The sequence below is a fragment of the Thermobia domestica genome, chromosome 9 (assembly GCF_964235325.1).
Source record: "Thermobia domestica chromosome 9, izTheDome1.hap1.1, whole genome shotgun sequence".
In the NCBI taxonomy this organism is placed as follows: Eukaryota; Metazoa; Arthropoda; class Insecta; order Zygentoma; family Lepismatidae; genus Thermobia; species Thermobia domestica.
The window spans coordinates 70574736-70594583 of record NC_137462.1 but is presented as its reverse complement, the minus strand read 5'-3'; the positions used below and the strand labels follow the sequence as shown (position 1 = coordinate 70594583).

General features: G+C 33.1%; 1 protein-coding gene across 7 annotated transcripts in view; it reads left to right on the top strand.

Annotated features, from left to right (window-relative positions):
* The window catches only part of Pax (paxillin), a 327249-nt gene that overhangs the window by 297941 nt on the left and 9460 nt on the right, over window positions 1-19848 (top strand). For 6 of the 7 annotated variants that reach the window (XM_081771295.1, XM_081771294.1, XM_081771296.1 and 3 more), the window contains exons 5-8: window positions 2638-2773; window positions 10085-10300; window positions 10846-11019; window positions 11603-11833. In XM_081771295.1, coding sequence (XP_081627421.1) covers window positions 2638-2773; window positions 10085-10300; window positions 10846-11019; window positions 11603-11833 — 757 coding nt within the window. Of the gene's footprint in view, window positions 1-2637; window positions 2774-10084; window positions 10301-10845; window positions 11020-11602; window positions 11834-13622; window positions 13819-19848 lie in introns of those variants that run through there. The other variant, XM_081771297.1, reaches the window with a different exon arrangement.

Here is a 19848-nt window from a genome sequence, read left to right as displayed (position 1 = left end):
AGGTTTTCCCGGTCTTTCTTTTGCCTTGAATTATTCTTTTCTTCTATGGATATACACTCAAACAGTCTTATAACCAGTTTCTTCTCAAATACTTGAAAAGACTCTCATTTAAGTGTCCATACAGTAAGAGAAATTTCATACAGTTTCGATGGTCCACTGACATCATCCTCGGTGTGGTGTGAATAAACTTTTGCTGCTTAACTAATTGCATTATGAAATTTTTTCTGACATGGAAAATGGTTAATTGTGTACAAGGGAGAAAACGGTTGTCGGTGGAATAGTACGTACAGTAGAAAAGTAAGCCTTCAGAATTCCTTAAACTAAAGTTAGTTATTTGATCATATTAGTAACTTTCGCACATAACACTTAGAAAAGTATTCTACATTTTCCGAATATTGTTTGTATGTATATGTTCTGCTTTTGTAAATGCGTTGCGCACAAGTAATCACTTCAGCACATAAGCTTCTCCTTAATTCCTGTAACTTTCCAATTTTCTTCGCTGTAGTGTATCAACACGGAAAAGTATGTTTCCTCCGGAAATCGAACCTGACACTTTACGCGCAGAAGACACTAGTAGTGGGCACTAAAACCGTGTTTTCGGTTTTGGAGAAGAACCAAAACCAGTTTCTAAAAATTTTCAAGAAACTGGTTTTCAAAACCGTTTTAAATTAGGGTTTCGGTTTGTTATCAAACTGCGTTCGGTTTTCTATCAAAAAATTTTTGCTTCTCCATTAACTTAGTTGGAAATGAGATCTGCAAGAACAAGAACACATTCCGACCAGCAAAAATTACACTTTTTCAGTAAAATCCCAGAACCCTTTCGGAAAAACACAGTTTCGGTGGGAAAACAAGTAAGATAATATGATAATGGCAATTAACGTCATAAGAGAATAATCGTATGTTACTAGACGAGGAGTTTAGCGAGAGATCTTAGTGCATTTAAGTGAGATGCAGCCCCACTTCAACAGCAGCGGCTTTAGGATTTTGATTTGGAGTAAGCCCGCTCCCTCTCTCATGTACACATACATATACGCAATATTTTCTTGAATAATTGTTAGGCAGTTTTGGTTGATAAACAATTGAATACTTTAAATAATAAATCTTATATGAGTGGTGATACAAAAAGTAATCCTGTAATTATGAATCAAGGCCTTAAAAACTAATCAACTTTAAATTCGGCCCAAGCTTAGAAAGAATAAGAGAAGCAAGGCTTCTGTTTTGCAGTAGTAGTTAATGCAGTTGATTAAATAATTGTCTGTCACTAGTAGGCCTAATTAACGTTTTTTTTTAAATGTATAAATATATTGGCTTTGTTCCTTTGCAGTATTTATTACCTTTCTAACGTGTATATTTTTCAAAATTTTTTGAGTAGGCTCGAGTCTACAAGACCTACCCTCTAAAGTCACCCCTGCACTCCAAGTGATTTGCTTGTAATGACAGAGCTGTGAAAATACACATTTCTGATCTTCCTATGGAAACTGGTTTTCTTTTCCCTTTGAGAAAATAGCGTGATCCATTTAACTGCAGTATTGATGCTCTATTAAATTGTTGAACTTACTCCAGGCTTGTGTTTATTTTAGTGATTATGTGTGTGTGTGTGATGTGTGCGTGTGTGTGTGTGTGTTGATTTGGCTTCAATCTCAGTTGGAGCACACTGATTTGAATTTCACGTTCATTTTGAAGTTCAAACTTGAATTTAACTTGGGTATTTAACCATTTAGGTTGAATTTATTAGTGGGTTCTTACTTGCTACCACACTACTTTTGTTCTGTCTACAGAGAATCAGAAATGATAGATAACTGCGCAATAAAGCACCTGTGAGTGATTGTTTTTCTATTAGGAGTATGTATTGTTCTGTGGAGATATAAGCGTTAAATAAAATTCTAACCAGTTGTATCATTACGTTATGATAAAAAGTTATCGGGTAAATATTTGTTTCAACATAATCCTTCAGAAATTAAGGCCATTTCTATTGAGTCAATGTTTCGATTATTATGCCTATCAGACAATTTGGTTACAGCTTTGTAGTCATTAGTGAAAGAATTTTTATATTTTTAAAAAATATACGTGTGTGAACATCCATCAGAGAAGTTATTTTTACGTTATTCAGTATTAAATTTTTAATAATTTTCAGAAAGCGAAAATTGGATGCACGTTGTTGTGGTCTTCAATGGAATGTATAAAATACACATGAAATTACTTACAGAATCTTCTGTGCTAGTGTAGTTATTTTGAAGTCAGCATACCATGCCAAAATATACTGAAAGAAATGTTCAGTTTTAAGTACAGAGTTTCTCTTTTAATGAGGAATTAAAACACTTGAGATAACTACATACTTTTACAATGATGATCAAATTATCCAATATATGTATTTTAAAATACTCTTAAATTTAGGAATACTTTGAATCAAGTTCATGTAAGAATTTACTAAATATTATTAAGTTTTATCGTGTTATTGCGACATTAAAGTGCTTTGATTACTTGTTATTCTGACCCAGTACAAAATACCCAGATTAAAGATTCGTAGTTTCCCTTCCATTTATGTCTAGCGTAAGCTAGTTCTTTCATCTTTGACCTAAATTAAGCTTATGTTTATCTTGTAAAACTTCACATGATGAATGTATTTGTCTTTTCCAGAGATGTGGGTGACGGTAGACACACAGCTACCACCGTAACAATTCATGAAACCCATCAGACTTATAGTGGAGGGCCTACTGCGTCTTCGGCCACGAAGGAACTCGATGACCTTATGGCCTCCTTGTCTGACTTTAAGGTAAGTGTAGAGCTTTTCAGAACATCTATTTTAGCTTAATATAACAGAGCTTACGTAATAATCTCAACTATTATATAAAACCACAGTGATTCTTTTTACGTCAAGTGTAAGCTTATTATACCACCACTTCCTTTATAAAAAGTCAACAATACTTCCTCACATTATTTTGTTCTTCGAGTATAATATTTTATTATGGAATTTGAAACCAATTCAAACGTAACTATAAGAATAATGTATAACAGTAAGAGTAAACATAGAAATGGAATCTTCATTTACGTAATCGTCTCCCTTAGTCCAAAGGCCATAATCGTGGGGCGTTAAACTGAAAGATTTCATTTCATTAACGTCCCTAGAGAAAAATCATCCAAGCTGCACACCTATTTATCTCCACATAGTTAAATTCCCAAGAAAAACAACCTTCTCCTCAGTGAATTATCACCGTCAGAATGTTTTATGCTACAATGCTGTCTACATAATGTTGATTATACTTAAGAATTGAGTTAGTAGACACGTAACACTTTTGATGAGTGAGTTGAAAGACCCTCAAAACTTATTCGCGAATTAAAAAAAAAAAAAAAAAAAGAAAAAAAGTTTAATCAAATCGGAATTGCTCAGAAACAAAAGAAATGAATATGTTAACTATCATTGGTTGTCTGATATAAATGTTGCTTTTTACGCTTTTGCGCATGTCTATAAATCAGTATTTCCCTTTATTTTAATAAACGATCAAATAAATACCGGTGAATATTAAAATGTCATGTGTGGTATACATTAATACTTGAAGCATAAAACCATTTAATAACACTTCTTTTTGTTTGTTTATTTTTTATTAGTATCTTAAATATTACCTTAACCTATTGTCACGAGAGTTTAAGCTTTCAGTTCCCTAGTTTAAACAAATCTATTATAGTATATTTGTTCTTGTCAGAACATGCATTATTAAGGTGTTAATAATGTCCTCTGGTATATAAAAATAGCATAATCAAGTTTTGATGTTACAATATGAAAAATAACTATGGTTAAAGCTGTTATATAGTGCGTTGATGGAGCACTTAAAAGATTATCTATACGTAATAATCTTCGTGTAGCTTTTAATCTTGTTTTCTTGTTTCGAGTATATGTGTAGTTTTTTGATTTACCTATTATTTTATAAAGTTTATATACGGATATCCATATGAATTATTCTTTTAGTGAGTGTCCCTTGAATTAGCTGTTGTGCATACACATTTTCATTAGACCTTTATTAGCATTTGTGTTTTTGCTTCTGAAAATTTAACTTAAGTCTCTCCCTTGAATTCTTTACTCCCTGAATTTATGTCTTACTCTACATACCAACTATTTCGTCCGATAAAATAAACACTTGGTTGAGAACGATACGTCATCTTTCATCCTTATCAATCATTTGCATCAATTTTTACATTAAATTTGCTATGTTACAAAATAATTATTAATTACAAAAGTCAGTGGTATCGATGACTTGGACGTAAGTCTGTACCTGAAGATATAAAACCTCAGTTGAGGTTAAGAAAAAATCAAATAAACACATGGTAATAATCAAGGATGTTATAAATAGAGGATCTGCCCATATGTATCTTCATCCTATTAAATCAATGAAGCCAAAAAACAACCGAGCATTCGACACGTCTGATTGGCTACTCTCGTTTCTGCCATCGTCTGATTGGCTACTTTCGTTTCCACCATGATTGTTGGCTCGAAACATTGCGATCCTATTGGGCGAAGTGGGCAGAGTAGGGGTGGCGAAACTGTGACGTATGGTTTCAAGATTTTGTTGTAAGGGCAGATCCTCTAGAGGGTTGGCAAGATGGCGTAGAATGTTCTACACAATGGAGTGTCATGCTCTTCAACTATTTCAATTTAATTTTAACAACAATTTCCATTTTGGACATATTTTAGTGTATTACAATTTTGATAGTGTTTTACATAATTTTTTGTATGTTCTACGCTTCTGCCTTCCTCTTTAATTAACAAACTAGTGTGGAAACAGAATTATTTGAAACAGGCTAATTCGTCCATTTTGGAACGGGCCATCTTAACAATTATAATAATAACAAAACGATTCATAACAATTCTAGTGAAGCAGTCAACTTGGCCTTAGTGCTGTGACTTTTTAATTATAAAATCTCCTGCGAGGGAGATGAATAGAATAGAATAGAACAGATCCTCTATTTTATAAGATCATTGGTAATAATGTAAATATTATGGTTTAGATTTGATATTGCTATTTTGTTCTTATTGTAAGAATATCGTGTGACAGTACGACTAATACAGTATTTAAAATTGAGTTTAAAGCGATATTTTTTCATCGAATTTGGATTATGGAGTATGAAATATTCTAAATCAGCCCTGCCCACGGCGAGCAGATAGTGGAAACTCTCCTCGTGAACGCTCACGAGCATTCTACGGGCAAATACCATTGTTCGTGCTTCGTGGATCTTCGGGTTTTGTCCTTAGAGGAGCGGAAGTGTTGTCAACCTTGGCGGTAATCACTAGCTTACCAAAAAAAAAAAAAAGTATGTATGGTAACTGATTGCCATTTAGTGTAAAGTGTTTTTTACAATGTGGTAACCGTTAACTATAGACAATACAAACTTGTAACAGCAATCAAATGATAAACTATGTACGTTCCTTTTCTTCTGTTTTCTTTCCTTTTGTTAAAGAGGGATGTGGGTTTGTTATATCCGAGTGTGGGTTTGTTATATTATGTTGTTTCGCTTTTTAGGAAAAGAGATAATCTGTTGATAAGAAAAAAAACTGTAGCACTTGTTTGTAATTATCTAAGTATATCTCCAGAAAATTAGCTTATGCATGTATGTGTGTACGAATAGGCTTAGCAAGGGGTTGGTTGTGGAGATTAGAAGCCACTATTACACTATGAATAGGAAGAATACTATTTCTTACTCCACTTTTAAAGTTACTTTGATCGCAAAGAATCAAACAAAATATTAAGAGAGAAAGAGATTTTCCATTTTTAAGTGTGACCGTTAGTGACTGCAATTAGTTTTTTTTTTTTTTTTTTTTTTTTTTTTTTTTAACAGGGAGTGTCTTTTTAATAAGGAAAAATGTATTGTCCCTGGCTGGTTGCTTGCCGGTGGCTTGTTAAAAGTGAAAAAGAAGGTTAAATCATTTCAACGACTGAAGCTACACGCTTGTCTTTCTTCGATAGTTACTGACTGATTTTGAAAGTCACAATGTTGTAGGCCTACTGTAATAGCGTAGGCCTACTGTAATAGCGTAGGTCTACTGTAATAGCGTAAATTCGAAAGGAAACGTTCCAACTGAATGATACGAACAATTATTCCCAATGTCTTGAACATGAAACGTGGGTTGCACGGATAACGCTTAAAGTAGGCTGGACTGCACTGGAATTTCCTTCCGGCAAATTAGTGTTTGGTCGAAACTCGGTTCTTCTGTGTAATTGTCTCTTAACAACATTTGAACATTTCTTTTAGATAATTATAACTTACTAACTCTATGGTCTATGGAACCCGAAGGTTCAATGCCGCGTTTACAAAATATTTCCACTAACTTATGTCCTTAGCCAACTGAATCCAGTTTCTACTCTGTACTCTTATTTCTGCAAGATCCATCTTAATATTGTCTTCCCATCTACGCCTAGGTCTTCCTAGTGGTCTTCTTCCAATTGGGTTTTCAGTTAAAATTATGAAAGCGTTTCTAATTTCTTCCATTCTGGCTACATGGCCTGCCCACCTGAGCCTTCTACACTTAATAACCCTAATAATGTTAGGTGAGCGGTATAAACTATGCAATTCCTAGTTATGAATTTCCTCCAATCCCCATTTTCATCCCTCTTTGGTCCGAACAATAATAATAATAATAATAATAGATCTAATAATAATAATAATAATAATAATAATAATAATAATAATAATAATAATAATAATAATAATAATAATAATAATAATGCGTATTATTATTATTATTGTTATTATTATTATTATTATTATTAATATTATTATTATTATTATTATTATTATTTTCAACCTCCCGTCGTTCTCCTATCAATCTAGCAACGAAAGGCGTTTACAACTTAGCAAACGTGAAGCGAATGACAAATTACAGACCGAGTGCTAATGTAATACAACGTCACGAATTGTGTAAGCAAGCTAAAAAGGTCTGAAACAATTCGTTTCCGATTTTTGCAGTCGTTTTTACGTCTTTTATTTTTTTTATTTTTTTGAGTTTTACGTCCCACGGTTATGCCGGTTAGGCTAAAGGAGACGGTGATGATGAGAGATGAATGAAATGGTGGAATGAAGAAAGTGGGAGGAAACGGGAGAACCCCGAGAAAACCCACGCACACGGCGTTTTTACGTCTGTAAGATGACATGTTTAATATTAGTTTCTTTCTTTCTTTCTTTCTTTCTTGTTCATGTGTTAGTTACTTCAACGCTAACTGTAACCTCTATCATGCGTCTTCCTCAACCAAAAAACGTACCAATTTTATTTCCTGCAGTGTTTTCGCGTCACTGCTTTCGAAATGGGGAGGGGGAGAGCACACCTGCACATTTCACGCTTGCGTCTGCTCAATGCTTATCATCGTGCGAATTTCTGGCCAGGCTTGGCCATAGGTTTTTTGCCACCATGTGTGGTTGGCAACACTTATCGGATGCAGTGGAAGAAGCGAAGCTAGCAGCACCTGTGCTCACCTGTTCTTATCTTCGCTCGTGCCCGCTCACGCTTTGGCTCCGGGAGCCAATTCATGGACATGCCTGTTCTAAATTATGTTTGAAATAAGAAAAATAGTAATGCTATGATGTAAAATTGTTTGTAGCTACAAACTAGATATAGGTTTATAGAGCCGACATATCGAATACTGTTATTATTTATGCTGATTTAAACTAATATTAGTGATACGTTGGAAATGGCTTGTGTCGAAAGTGATCAGCGTTTTACAAATGCCGTTTATAACTATAGGATGATCAATAACCAAATTCTATTGATGTTGGATAAAATGGAGCTCTGAATCTATTCACTTCAGATACTTCTCAGATATTATGAAACAAGTTCAAGTTACCCAACTTTACAATAAGCCGGTAACTTGTATTGGCAAATACGCGAAATGAACTGTGTCTTCTTGTGATGAAAACAATTCATTTTTGTTATATGAAGTTGATAAACAAATCTTATCTTTATTTTGGCGTATTTGTAATCATCATTCAGTGGTTTAAAATAGGCGGTTTAAAGTTGGTTTCTATTACGTACATGCAGCGAAATGACTTCTGAAATAGCTTGATTATTTCATTATGAGGAAACCCTGTTTCATGTTGCTAATATCAAATGTTTTAACTCAAAAATTTTCAGCTTTGCGGCAGTCCTACCTGACGAATCCTATGCATTATCGTAAATAGAATTCCAGACTGGCTCTGTTCTTTTTTGGGAAATATATGATTCCTCGTATATGAAACAGGTTCAGCTCTCAGAATGTAAAAATGTTGGTAAATAGTATTATTTTTAAATTTAACATCCCACGTTTGTGCTCCTTATGCTAGAAAAGTGTTACAGTATGAGATGGGTGGTCAATTTGAAGAAAAGAAATTTTATAAAATTATATCTCTTTTCATTGCAATAAGCATTCCATTTGCCAATTCTTTTTCCTACTGTAATTTCGTATACTAAAATTAAAATAAATTACTCTTTTATTTTAGATCATGTTCTACTTCCGACAAAGTTCTCATTGTGCTTTAAAATTAATAAGAATGTCTTCCAAGTTTAAAATTAGTTCTTAATGACCAACAGTAAATCCAATGAAAGAAAAAGTGTTAATTAGGTTCATTGCCAATTCTTCTATTCAAGTACGTTGAGAGGCGTGGTTTTAAATTAATAACTATTTGTGTTCTACGTCAACTAGTGCACCGTGTTTCGTTGAATCATTGATACATATCTTCACATTAGGGCAATAAAAAAGAAACTCACCTGTTTCATCAGACTCTCCACTCTAACCAAACAGTCGTAGTTGGAGAGTCTTTTTTTTTCTTTCTTCCTTAAAATTTGTTTTTACTTAGAACTATCGCACATACTTATTTGGTTCAGTTCAGATTAATGTAGGATGTGGCGAACAGACGCTTTCTTGGCTGACACTGCTAATGTGGTAAGGTTGAGAGCCCAAAATAGCTTTTTTCGGTCGGAAGACTTAGAGAAAGAGAGAGAAAAAAAGAGGGTGTGGCTTTTTTTTCTTCCTACAACGGGAGAAGAGGAGGTGTCCATAAGGAGGTGGAGCTTAGAAAGATTTTGGTACTGTTCCCAAACCACCCTGCTTCTGCACCACGAATTGAGGGGAAAGAGAGTTTCAGATCTGTGCTTCAGAATCTTCCGGCTCCTGCATCTCGTCAGTTGACTTCACGGTCTCTGGTAGCTGGTTTCTCTTCTCGGATCGCTCTCTCACCATTACTGCTACTGCTGCTACTACTATTACTACTACTACTACTGTTACTACTACTGCTTCTACAGTTCACATGATAATGTGCTTCTCATTCTTAGGCTTACGTCGTATTACTAATTTTTCAGAAACTTAACACCATTATTACAGCAGGTCAAAAAAAAAAAAAAAAAAAAGACTCGACTAGACGAAAAGTGATAATTAAAATATTAACAGGATCAAGACAGGAGTCCTACGTGTCTAAACATTACGACATTTTCTTATCTGCGATACGAGTTTTCATTTTCGAATAGGTGCTTTTTGAAGTGTTAAGTTCATTGGGAGAAAACAATTAAAAAAAATAGAGATGCGCTTAATGATGGTGTAACAAAACAGCCGGTAGTTAAAAAAAAAAAATCGTGTTTATGTCGAAGATGTCAGAATATGCGTGAGCATAATTTTTCTGAATTGGTGAGGAATATTTGTAACCTGCAAAGTACCAACTAGAAAACCAGTTTTCCTTCCTGCAAATAATGGAGAGTGTTTAAGTTCTCGAGACATGAGAGATGTTATTTTCATCAGAGTTTTTCTTGTCATGTTTAGTTTATCGAATGCACCGTCATAAGTGCATCTCATTTTATAGATTTTATCTTCTGATCCAAGCAAATTTTGGATTTAAAAAAATCTCAATTTGTTAACATTTTTAACAACTCAAGTAACTTTAATTGATTCCTAAATGAAATAATACGTTTATAATACTTTAAAATACCAGCACTATGAATAATACTGCTCATTTTAATATTCGCACTTTAATTCTAATACTAAAAATTAACGCATTAATTTAATATTAACTCATTAAGGTCAAATTTTCAGTTTTTGTGTTACATTAGTAATTTCATTTCTGTCGTTCACAGATCAATGCCAGCACTCATCAGCATCAGACTGTAACCGACTCACCATACGCTAAGCCGAATAAGGCAACGAAGAGTTCCCCTGTTCCTGCAAGTGGACAGAAACAGAATCAGCTTGATTCTATGCTTGGAAACCTCCAGGCAGATATGAGCAGACAAGGTGTAAACACAACTCAGAAGGGCTGCTGCAGTGCCTGTGACAAGCCAATCGTTGGTCAGGTATTGTTTTAATTTTTTTTTTCTCTTTAAAGTTTTGTGCAAGTATCATTTTCAAATTCTGTGCAGATATAATTATTTTTACAATATTTCATTATTTTCTTATTTCGTCTCTTTTTTCTCTAATGAAAAATATTAAGTTTTCTCCTGAATATGGAAAGTAAGGAGGTTTCATGACGTTTCCAATGATAATAGATTAATTTCTGTAAATCATTTCGTTTTTATGAAAATTTGCAACAATTAATGCTTTTAGTATGCATTTTCGGCAATTTTTACAATACATAATTTGAACAACTCCTAATTCATACACTAATAAAAGTAGTTCTCATGTCCTGATTAGAAAGTATGGCAAGGATTGTTTGTATCAGGTACTGCACTACAAAATAAAATAACAAAAATAATTTTCTGATTTCATTGTTTGATCAGAATTGACTTTTATACCTGTGCAATTTATTTAGAAAACAGATACATTTTGCATGTATTTCGCGTACGTATGTCTGTCAAAGTAATTAAATTATTATTAATTTCTTAATTTTACATTTTTGCAGGTGATCACAGCGCTAGGAAAGACCTGGCATCCTGAGCATTTCACATGTACCCATTGCAACCAGGAACTGGGAACTCGCAATTTCTTTGAAAGGGACGGTCTGCCGTATTGTGAACCTGATTATCATAATCTGTTTTCTCCACGGTGTGCTTATTGTAATGGGCCAATATTAGACGTGAGTGATTTTTTAAAGTTTTTTTTTTTTTTTTTTTTTCAACGAAGTTTGAGAATAAGAAAGAATCTTTTTATTCGTTGGTGTTAAATTTCTTCCATTTCTATGAAGAAATTGTATATTAAGTAACTGTTGATATGTCATAAATTAATTCGGGAATTTTTTTAAAATCAAATTCTATCTTACGTATAAGTTCCTGTTAGCAATCACTGTGTTTTGACAAATACGTTTTTGAGTATTTATTATTTTATAAAAGTTCTAATTAACTTTTCCTACATACGTGTTGCGCCAAATAAATAGTTTTATTAAACTAAAGGCAGTAGAATATAGTTACGAATGTAAGAACTGATAAAAATGCTGATATATATTAAAGTGGACGAAATTCATCTAAGACTGTTCTAATATCTTACTCATTTTACTTAATACATTGCATCTGTTTACGATAAAAATATACTGTAATTCATAGTGATCGTTGATTATAAAAAATATTTTACTTTCCTCTTTCTGAAAATGTTATACTATCTATCTATTCTTACAGCAATCTATATATAACGAAGATTTGGTCTTTATTTGAATCTATTTACAGAAATGTGTGACTGCATTGGAAAAGACCTGGCATACAGATCACTTTTTCTGCGCTCAATGCGGTCGACAGTTTGGAGAGGAAGGCTTCCATGAAAAAGATGGCAAACCCTATTGTCGTGATGATTATTTTGATATGTTTGCTCCCAAGTGCGGTGGATGCAATAGGCCTATCATGGAAAACTACATTTCTGCCCTCAATAGTCAATGGCATCCTGATTGTTTTGTCTGCAGAGTAAGTAACTGTAGCAAGAAGTATTGGAAACATGTTCGTGATACACAATATACACATTGCGTATGAAAAATGAATAACCTTTCCATACAGATGCCTTATGCATTTTTTCCAGGTTCTATTGTAAAATACTTAAGCTACATAATCATCAAATTTACATCGTTTGCTATTAGGAGAACACTTTTTTATTTATTTATTTATTTATTTTTTTACATCTATTACTTCATGTTTATATTTATTGACAGTCGAAATCAGAAGTGCTATCCTACAACTTCGGAATAAATTGACCAATTTTTTGAATACCGTTTTCACTAATATACACACAATTACCCTCGTTCTATGCAAAGAAAGTGTATTCAATTAAATATATATGGTAAAATGTACCGGTAGAAAATCTGTACAGTCGTGGTCAAAAATGCATGGCTATTCATGTTTCTTTGTGATAATGGACCAAAATTCAGTATATTACTGAAAAGCACATGTGAAATGTGTTCTTTTTTTATCTTTTCAAGTAGTTAATTTTGCATCGCACTTTATAAAGTTATGCATTTTGTTTATTACATGAAGGAGATAAATTCTTAAACACTATTTTTTTCTTACGATGATGTCAGTAGCACAATATATAATAACTCACGGAGGATAAAGGAGTAAAAATTGAAAAGGAATAAATATATTTGTTGATACAATAACTTTTTTTTATTTTTTTTTTTTAAATAGTAAACATATTTAATGCGTTTCTCTGTTAAATTAATTGTACATACTTTCTCCAGGGTTGTTGGTGGCCTTTGGAATAGACATGACAATTATTCTGTTTTCACTAATTAGTTTTTTCTTTCAGACATATTTTAGCTGCTACTTATTTTGAATTTATAAAAAAAAATAATTTACGTTCGAAGCATTGAACAGAGACTAAACAAAAATCCACAGCCCTAAATTTAATTGTAAGGATTTTAATGGTATATCGTCAGGATACTACGAGCATGAATTTTGGCTACTGGCAGGTTATTTCGGAAACATTCTTCCCCGTTATATCGTGTTAACAAATAACATTAACTGCATTTAGAGAAAATTAATAAAATTAATTTCCTAAAGAAGAGTTTATTGTATTTTCAGACTTCTTTGCCACAATTCCAATGTTTATGTCCATAGAATGGTCTTAGTGTTATTTTAATATACCCATTTTCATTCCTTAATATTTACACGAATCCAGCGATATCTGATACTAGATTACGTGGTCTAAATATGTTTGAACTGAGTATCGTGATGGTAAGTCGTGAAAATAAGAGCAAATAAGTATATCGTACTAGAAAACACACTTGTTGCTCATAATAGGAACAAGAAATAGAAGTAAAAAACTTGTCAGTAATTCGCAGTATATACCGGTATTTTGTGTGGGAGAGGATTGAAAGAATTTCATTAAATATAACAAGAAAGGAATGATTGAATTTCGAAGTACCTCAAAATTATGTTTTGGAAAGTAAGTTATTTTATTTATTGTTTATGCTACTTGTGCTGCATAAGAATTTAAAATAAGAGAGAATACTACGGCTGAAATTGAGATAAAATAGAAACTTCTTAAAAGAAGAGGAAACGTTGTTGCAAGTACCAGAAAGCAGATGATCCCTGTTCAATGCTGTACGCTTACAATTGTTTCTTGGTATTGTTTTACTGATTCACCTTGACTAACAAAATGTTTTTCTTTGTCTTCTCTTTTCTCTTGGTTTCTGGTTTTAAATTGGTTCATTTCTCTGTCCTGTAATCTTTTTCTCTACTGAAAAAATTAAATTGACAGGATTGCAAGAAGGCTGTGTCCGGGAAATCATTCTATGTCATGGAAGGGAAGCCTACATGCCCAAAATGTGTAGGAATGGACGAAGATGAAGAAGATTAAATAAAATGATGCTGCTGCTGATGATGATGATAGTGCGGAACAAAAAGAAACAAAACAAAAAAAGAAATCGATGAATAAAGATAATAAATAAAAAATATTAATGCCCTTGTACCTCCTGCAAAACAACTTGTACAAACAAACAAGTTGTTTTGTTTCATTGTTAACCCATTCCTAATTACTGATTTTCCATGGCCCTCTGTTTCCTTTCTATAAGTTGCTGCAATCTGTGTTTTTGGTTTTCGGTCTTGCCACATTGTAATAGAACGAACATAACTGTAGACATTTTGAGCAGTAGGACTCAAAACGTTAGAAATATTTTCCCCTTTCAATATGTAGTACGCTAGTACTACATGTATAGCGGATATCAAAACCCAAATACCGAATTATTTATGAGGCTTAAACTGATAATCAAAAGCATTCAGTACATAACAAATTGAAGACAGTAGTTGTGTGCAAAACTGTTGCCCCAAAACTAATATGTATTCAAATTATTAGTTCTGATACGTATATGTATGTAATGATAATAATGTTGCGAGAACATTTGTATTGTATACTCCCAACTGTATTTTGAAAAAAAATAAATAAATAAAAAATAATAATTAAAAAAATGAAATAATAAAAAACAAAAAAAAAAACAAAAACCAAAAAAATCTTATCAAATTTTCAAATTTTGGGGGAAGTTCTCGTCAGGCACGTTGATTGTTACAAGTTCTGAGGGCTATTAATCATTATATAATTACTATAATCAACATTCCTATCATCGTTTTATGTTGGACGATGAAATTTTATGTAATTTTTCCACAGAAATCTGACATCTTCCATGCTCCTAGATTTTTTTTTGGTAAATCGTTTCATTCATTGGTTTCAATAAGGGAGATCATTACTTATTAAAGTAGGGGGAGGGGGTGCCGCTTGTGAACATTGAGATAGGTTAGCTCGCAAATCATTGTAAGATTTGTGCCAAGGACTTAGAAAAACTCTTATAAAATATTCTCTGGACACAAAAATTAAAGGTTAGAATATTATTTTATGCGCGTAGAAAAAAAACAAGTTCAATATCGCGGTTTACAACTTCCTAATTTGGAATGATAAGCTAAATTCAAATGAAAATATATTGTTGGTACGGTCAAGGTTAAAACCTTTGAATAAAAATAGCTCCTAACGAGTCGAACGTGTGAAACATGTAGAAAGAACTTTCAGGAAAGGATAGAAAAAAAGAAAAAAAGAAAGAACTCCTATTTGTATTGTAATTAACTAACGTTGGTCTTCAGTATAATTAACGAAAAAAAAAAAAAATAAAGGCTATAAGGGATGAATGTATTGTTAAATTTTCCCTGAAACAAATGGGTGAAGACACTATAAAAACAGAATTTATGGGCCTCATTTCAGCAAGTATTTTCATTACTCCCATTGAATGCTAACTTGGGCTAGAGTAGTCTGATAGAATAGTGTATACGACTGATGACCTTCCACAACATATTCCACGTTATTTATTTCCGTCGTCCTTGACAGTGACTCCAACCTCCAAAAGTTAAGAGACTACTATTTGTCTGCAAGTCAGTTTGTTTTGCTGCAGGTCAAACTACGAGTCCCGTCTTTAGGTAAAGTTAGTGATAATGTTTACACTTATAAATAAAGCTGAACCATGATTCTCTGAAAATAAAATATACAGACCATCATACTTTCTCGTTCCTATTATTATTATTAATAATAATAATAATAATAATAATAATAATAATAATAATAATAATAATAATAATAATAATATAATACGTGAAGCAGGTCGTCTTCAACGTTGCTAATGAAATGGTTATGAAATGTAAACAAAAACGTTGGTATGATTTTCTAGAAAATAGTTCGAGAGAAGGGAGTCACTGTGGATCAGTGGTACAGCTCTAATTTTTTAGTGCAAAGGGTCTGTGGTTTGATCCCAGGTCTTGTAAGTTTGTGGTGGATAACCTCATGTCCGTGGATTTTCTCGAGGTCCTCCCATTTCCTCTCACATTCTTACACCACAATTATTTCATAATCATTTGTCAATCATCCGTCTCGATGAGCCTAAAGGACATAATCGTTGGACATAAAAGTATGCATTTCATATCATTTCATTTCAGTTCGAGAACTCGCTCACTCCAACCAGTAAACTACCCTTTCTGGATTTTCTCGCGAGAAACGAAACACGCCAAAAATGTTTTCAGAAATCCAGTAAACTATATTTTTGGGTGAGAGGTAGTAGTAGCGCACACGCCTCCGGTGCGAAAGTTCCCTGGTTCGACCTTATAACGTGTGTTTATTGTGAACATCATCACTAGGTCACTAAGGCAATTGTAGACATATTAGATCATCTCTAGAAATTCCTAGAGATTGTCTGGAATTCTATTACTAATGTATTACTACCTTTAATTATATCTGTCATCTTCTTATGACAGTTTTGCCAAAATATGCTGTTTTGGTTTAATTATGATTTCGTGAAACATTTGCATCAGTTAATAATATTTTTATTTGGAGTTTTATGTCATTTTTCAGCTAGCTAGTGTGCCACAAAGATAATAAGCCATAGTTGTAATTAACGTTTGAAGTTGTTGATTAAAACTTAGAAACTATATTGAATCCAGAGAAGACCAATTACAAGCTTTAAACAGTACAATAATATTTATTGGCGCTGATAACGAAAACTGTTCTCGGATAAACAGATATAGGGAAATAGAATGAATTTGGAGTCAAATAAATGACGGATGCAATACCAAGACCATCTTCATTATGTTACGGCTTATCTCAGTGCACACCTGTAGAAAGTATAAACCGAACTTCGTTCAAAACCACATTACAAACATTATTCGGTGTAGTGTAGTTAAACAGTCCCAGGCATTAGGTTCTCGAATGTGAGGCAAAACGGATTTACGGTTCGAGACCCTTAAGAACATGGGTATTTTCTAACTTTCCTCGAAGTTCCTGTGCTCGTGTCCCTGGATTAAGTTGAAAAGTGTTTAAGATTAAGTAAAAGACCATAGAGACAAAATGTCTCAGTGGGGGAGTATTTACAACATAAATAAATAAAGTGTTTCCTGTATACGTAGTTCCGGGTTCGATTCTCGGTGGGTACTTGTCTAGGATAGAAGCTCGAATAGTGGTTCGGGTCTCACTGTCTCATATATGGCCTCGATACTAAAAATGAATGATAAACTCCAGTTAACCGTAAATATCAAACAATAAATATTCGTAATTAGAATTAGTGAATATAATCAATTCTGTACGTAGAAAGGACGGTGAGGGAAATGCTTCCTCACATATGTTTTAAAATTCTCACGTATTGGGAAAATTTGCCTAGAGAAAAAAATATGAATCCATTTCCCACTAACTTGATTCCCGGTACGCATATTTGTCCCAGATTAAACACTAGGTTAAGGGCACGGTGGTTCAGTGGTAGAGCGCTTACCTCTGGTGCGTGGAGTCCTTGGTTTGATTCCCAACCAAGTAAGTTTGTGGTGGACAACATTGTGCTTGGGGTACTCCAGTTTCCTCCCACTTTCTTATTCCACTAATTCTTCCATCATCATTCGCATGCTTTAATCATTTCTCCCTTAGCCTAAAGGGCATAAACGTGGTACGTTAAACTGAAACATTTCATTTTAAACACTAGGTTCCTTCTCGTATAATCTCGGTGATGAAAAGGGACCAGTCAGCCAAAAATCAGTCAAGCGATTCTCCCCATACACAGACGCACTTATAATTCAATAAATATCACACAATGAGATCTTTGATTGATTAATTATTTGATTGATGAAGTTAAGCGTCCCTTTTCACAAATTCTAATATTCTCCCACATGCATCAAAGGCGTACGAACTAGTCACTAGACCAGCAGGGAAGAATAATGAGGTCTTTGAATTCATGGAAATGTTATCTTAGTTTTCGTAAGTGAGAGTGCAAGATTTTCAAAATGGCGTTTAGTTCTCGGTTCTTCACACTCTACAAATAGAATCAGGCTTGTAATCTCATTGGGTTAAAACATCAGAGAGCTGTGATAGCTAGAACTTAAGACAATTGAATCCAGGCGCAAAGAAGTTTTGTTCCTAATTTTCTTTGAAGTTAATTGAAATATAATAATAATAATAATAATAATAATAATAATAATAATAATAATAATAATAATAAAATTGCAACTCAAATTCAATTTTTTACATGAACGAAAAAATACAGTTTTGCACCTTATATCTTGATGTATTGTGAAAGTTATTGCAAAAAAAAAAAAAAAAAAAAAAAAAAAAAATCATCTGTGGTGTTTAAGCCTCATAAATGTAAACAGTTTCCTAACAGTATTTTCCTAATACGTTTAACCTTATGTATTCCCGCCTTTAGTAAAGCAAAGCATTTCTTAATTCTCTACATTCCGATATAGTTTGTTATGTATATATTCTTTATTTAAAAGAACAAATAGAAGTCTAGATGAAACATAGGGTATGGAAATAATAAAATTAGTGAAATCGGTTGTGTTCATATCAATTTTATATCACTTGACAAAAGGTCACCCAACTTTCGATCTGCTTAGTCTATGATGGATGGAAATGTGAGAAGAGGGCGGAAATGTGAAGTTCAGAAAGCACATTATGTCTTTCTCGGGACAGTATCCAACATAATTTACACTGGCAGGAAACAATTAGTAGTAGTTCTGACGTATGATCGAAATATTTGTTTTGACTCTAACGTTCTAGTTCGGGGAGAAAACCTCACAAACATTTCACTTAGAAAAAAAAAAGAAAGAAAGAAAAAAAAGCAGATTAAGGATGTAGAACAATATGGCGAGGATTTAATAATTAGTAATATCGAATAGTACGTTAAAATTGAACCTTTTTAACACTGCATCAGATAGTGCATTAACATGTCTAAACGAAATTATTAAATAATACTTGAATGTAACGAATAATAAAGAAAGAAAAAAGAAAAGAAAGTAGAATTTCAGAAGCAAAAGTTTTCTGACATCCATGTTCATGTATTTTGTCTATTGTCTTCGATTAATTAAAAAAAAAATGTAATAATTCGTAAATATAAATGAAAACTTGAAGTAGTAAGTGACTCTTGTTATTTTTACGAAATTTGAGGAAAAATTTGAATTAGGAATTAGATTTTTGGACTTTCGGCAGTTATGGCTATGCTAGGTCACCACGTATGAGGAATGATGCCCCTCGGTGATCACAGAGAAAGAAAGAAATGTAGAAAGAAGGAAGCGACCTGAAACCATTGTGTTTGATATCATCCTAACCTTTGCCTGGTGTGAATAAGGAAAACCACTCAGGGTGGCAAATTCCGGGGTAGTACCTAACACAATGGTCTGAGGTCGCTTCCTTCTTCCCTCACTTCTTTCTTTCTCTCCAGTTCTTTTACATTTTGTCAATCGAGTGCTCCCACAGGAAAGCTTTAAAATAAGTAGACCCACAAGTTGCTTCTTAAACGGAGGAGGAAGAAATAAATGATGTAAAATGAAATTTATGTAAAAGATTTAACATTTTCCTTAACATTTTATAAACGTTTTGATCTGTTGTGAGAAGACAAAAACAAAAGAATAGAAAATAAATCGATCCGTTTAACCTTCAAACACGAGATGTTCCGCGTTTTGTATTAGTAAGGAGAGCAGCAGTAAACTAACATGAATCTGGAGTTTTCTGTATGCAAAGCAAACATGCTTCTACATGCTTCACTTTCCTCAATAGGATGTATAAATTCCTCAAATTTTCTCCTAGGCAGAATTATTTAGGTACCGGTATTTATAGAATGCCGTAGTAAATAGTTCGTTACAAAAATAAATAAATAAATTTTAAACCAACAATTCACGCTTATTTATTAAGCATCGTGATGAAATTTAGTACGTGTGTATTTTCGTTAGTCAATATCATGTAAAACAAAATTTTATAACGTTGAGTGTGGCATAGGCTGTGGAAAACACAGCTGCTGGTTGTTCGTTAAAAAAAGAAATAGTACCAAGAACTGTTACCATAACTCTCAGCTTAATTTAAACCTAGCGACTGTCTTAGACTAAGGCACAGAAACATTCTTTCTCTCTCTGCCTCTCTTTATGATCGTGTTTTAATTCACAACTTATATCAAGTTAATAACTTGCTTCTTTCCTTGAAA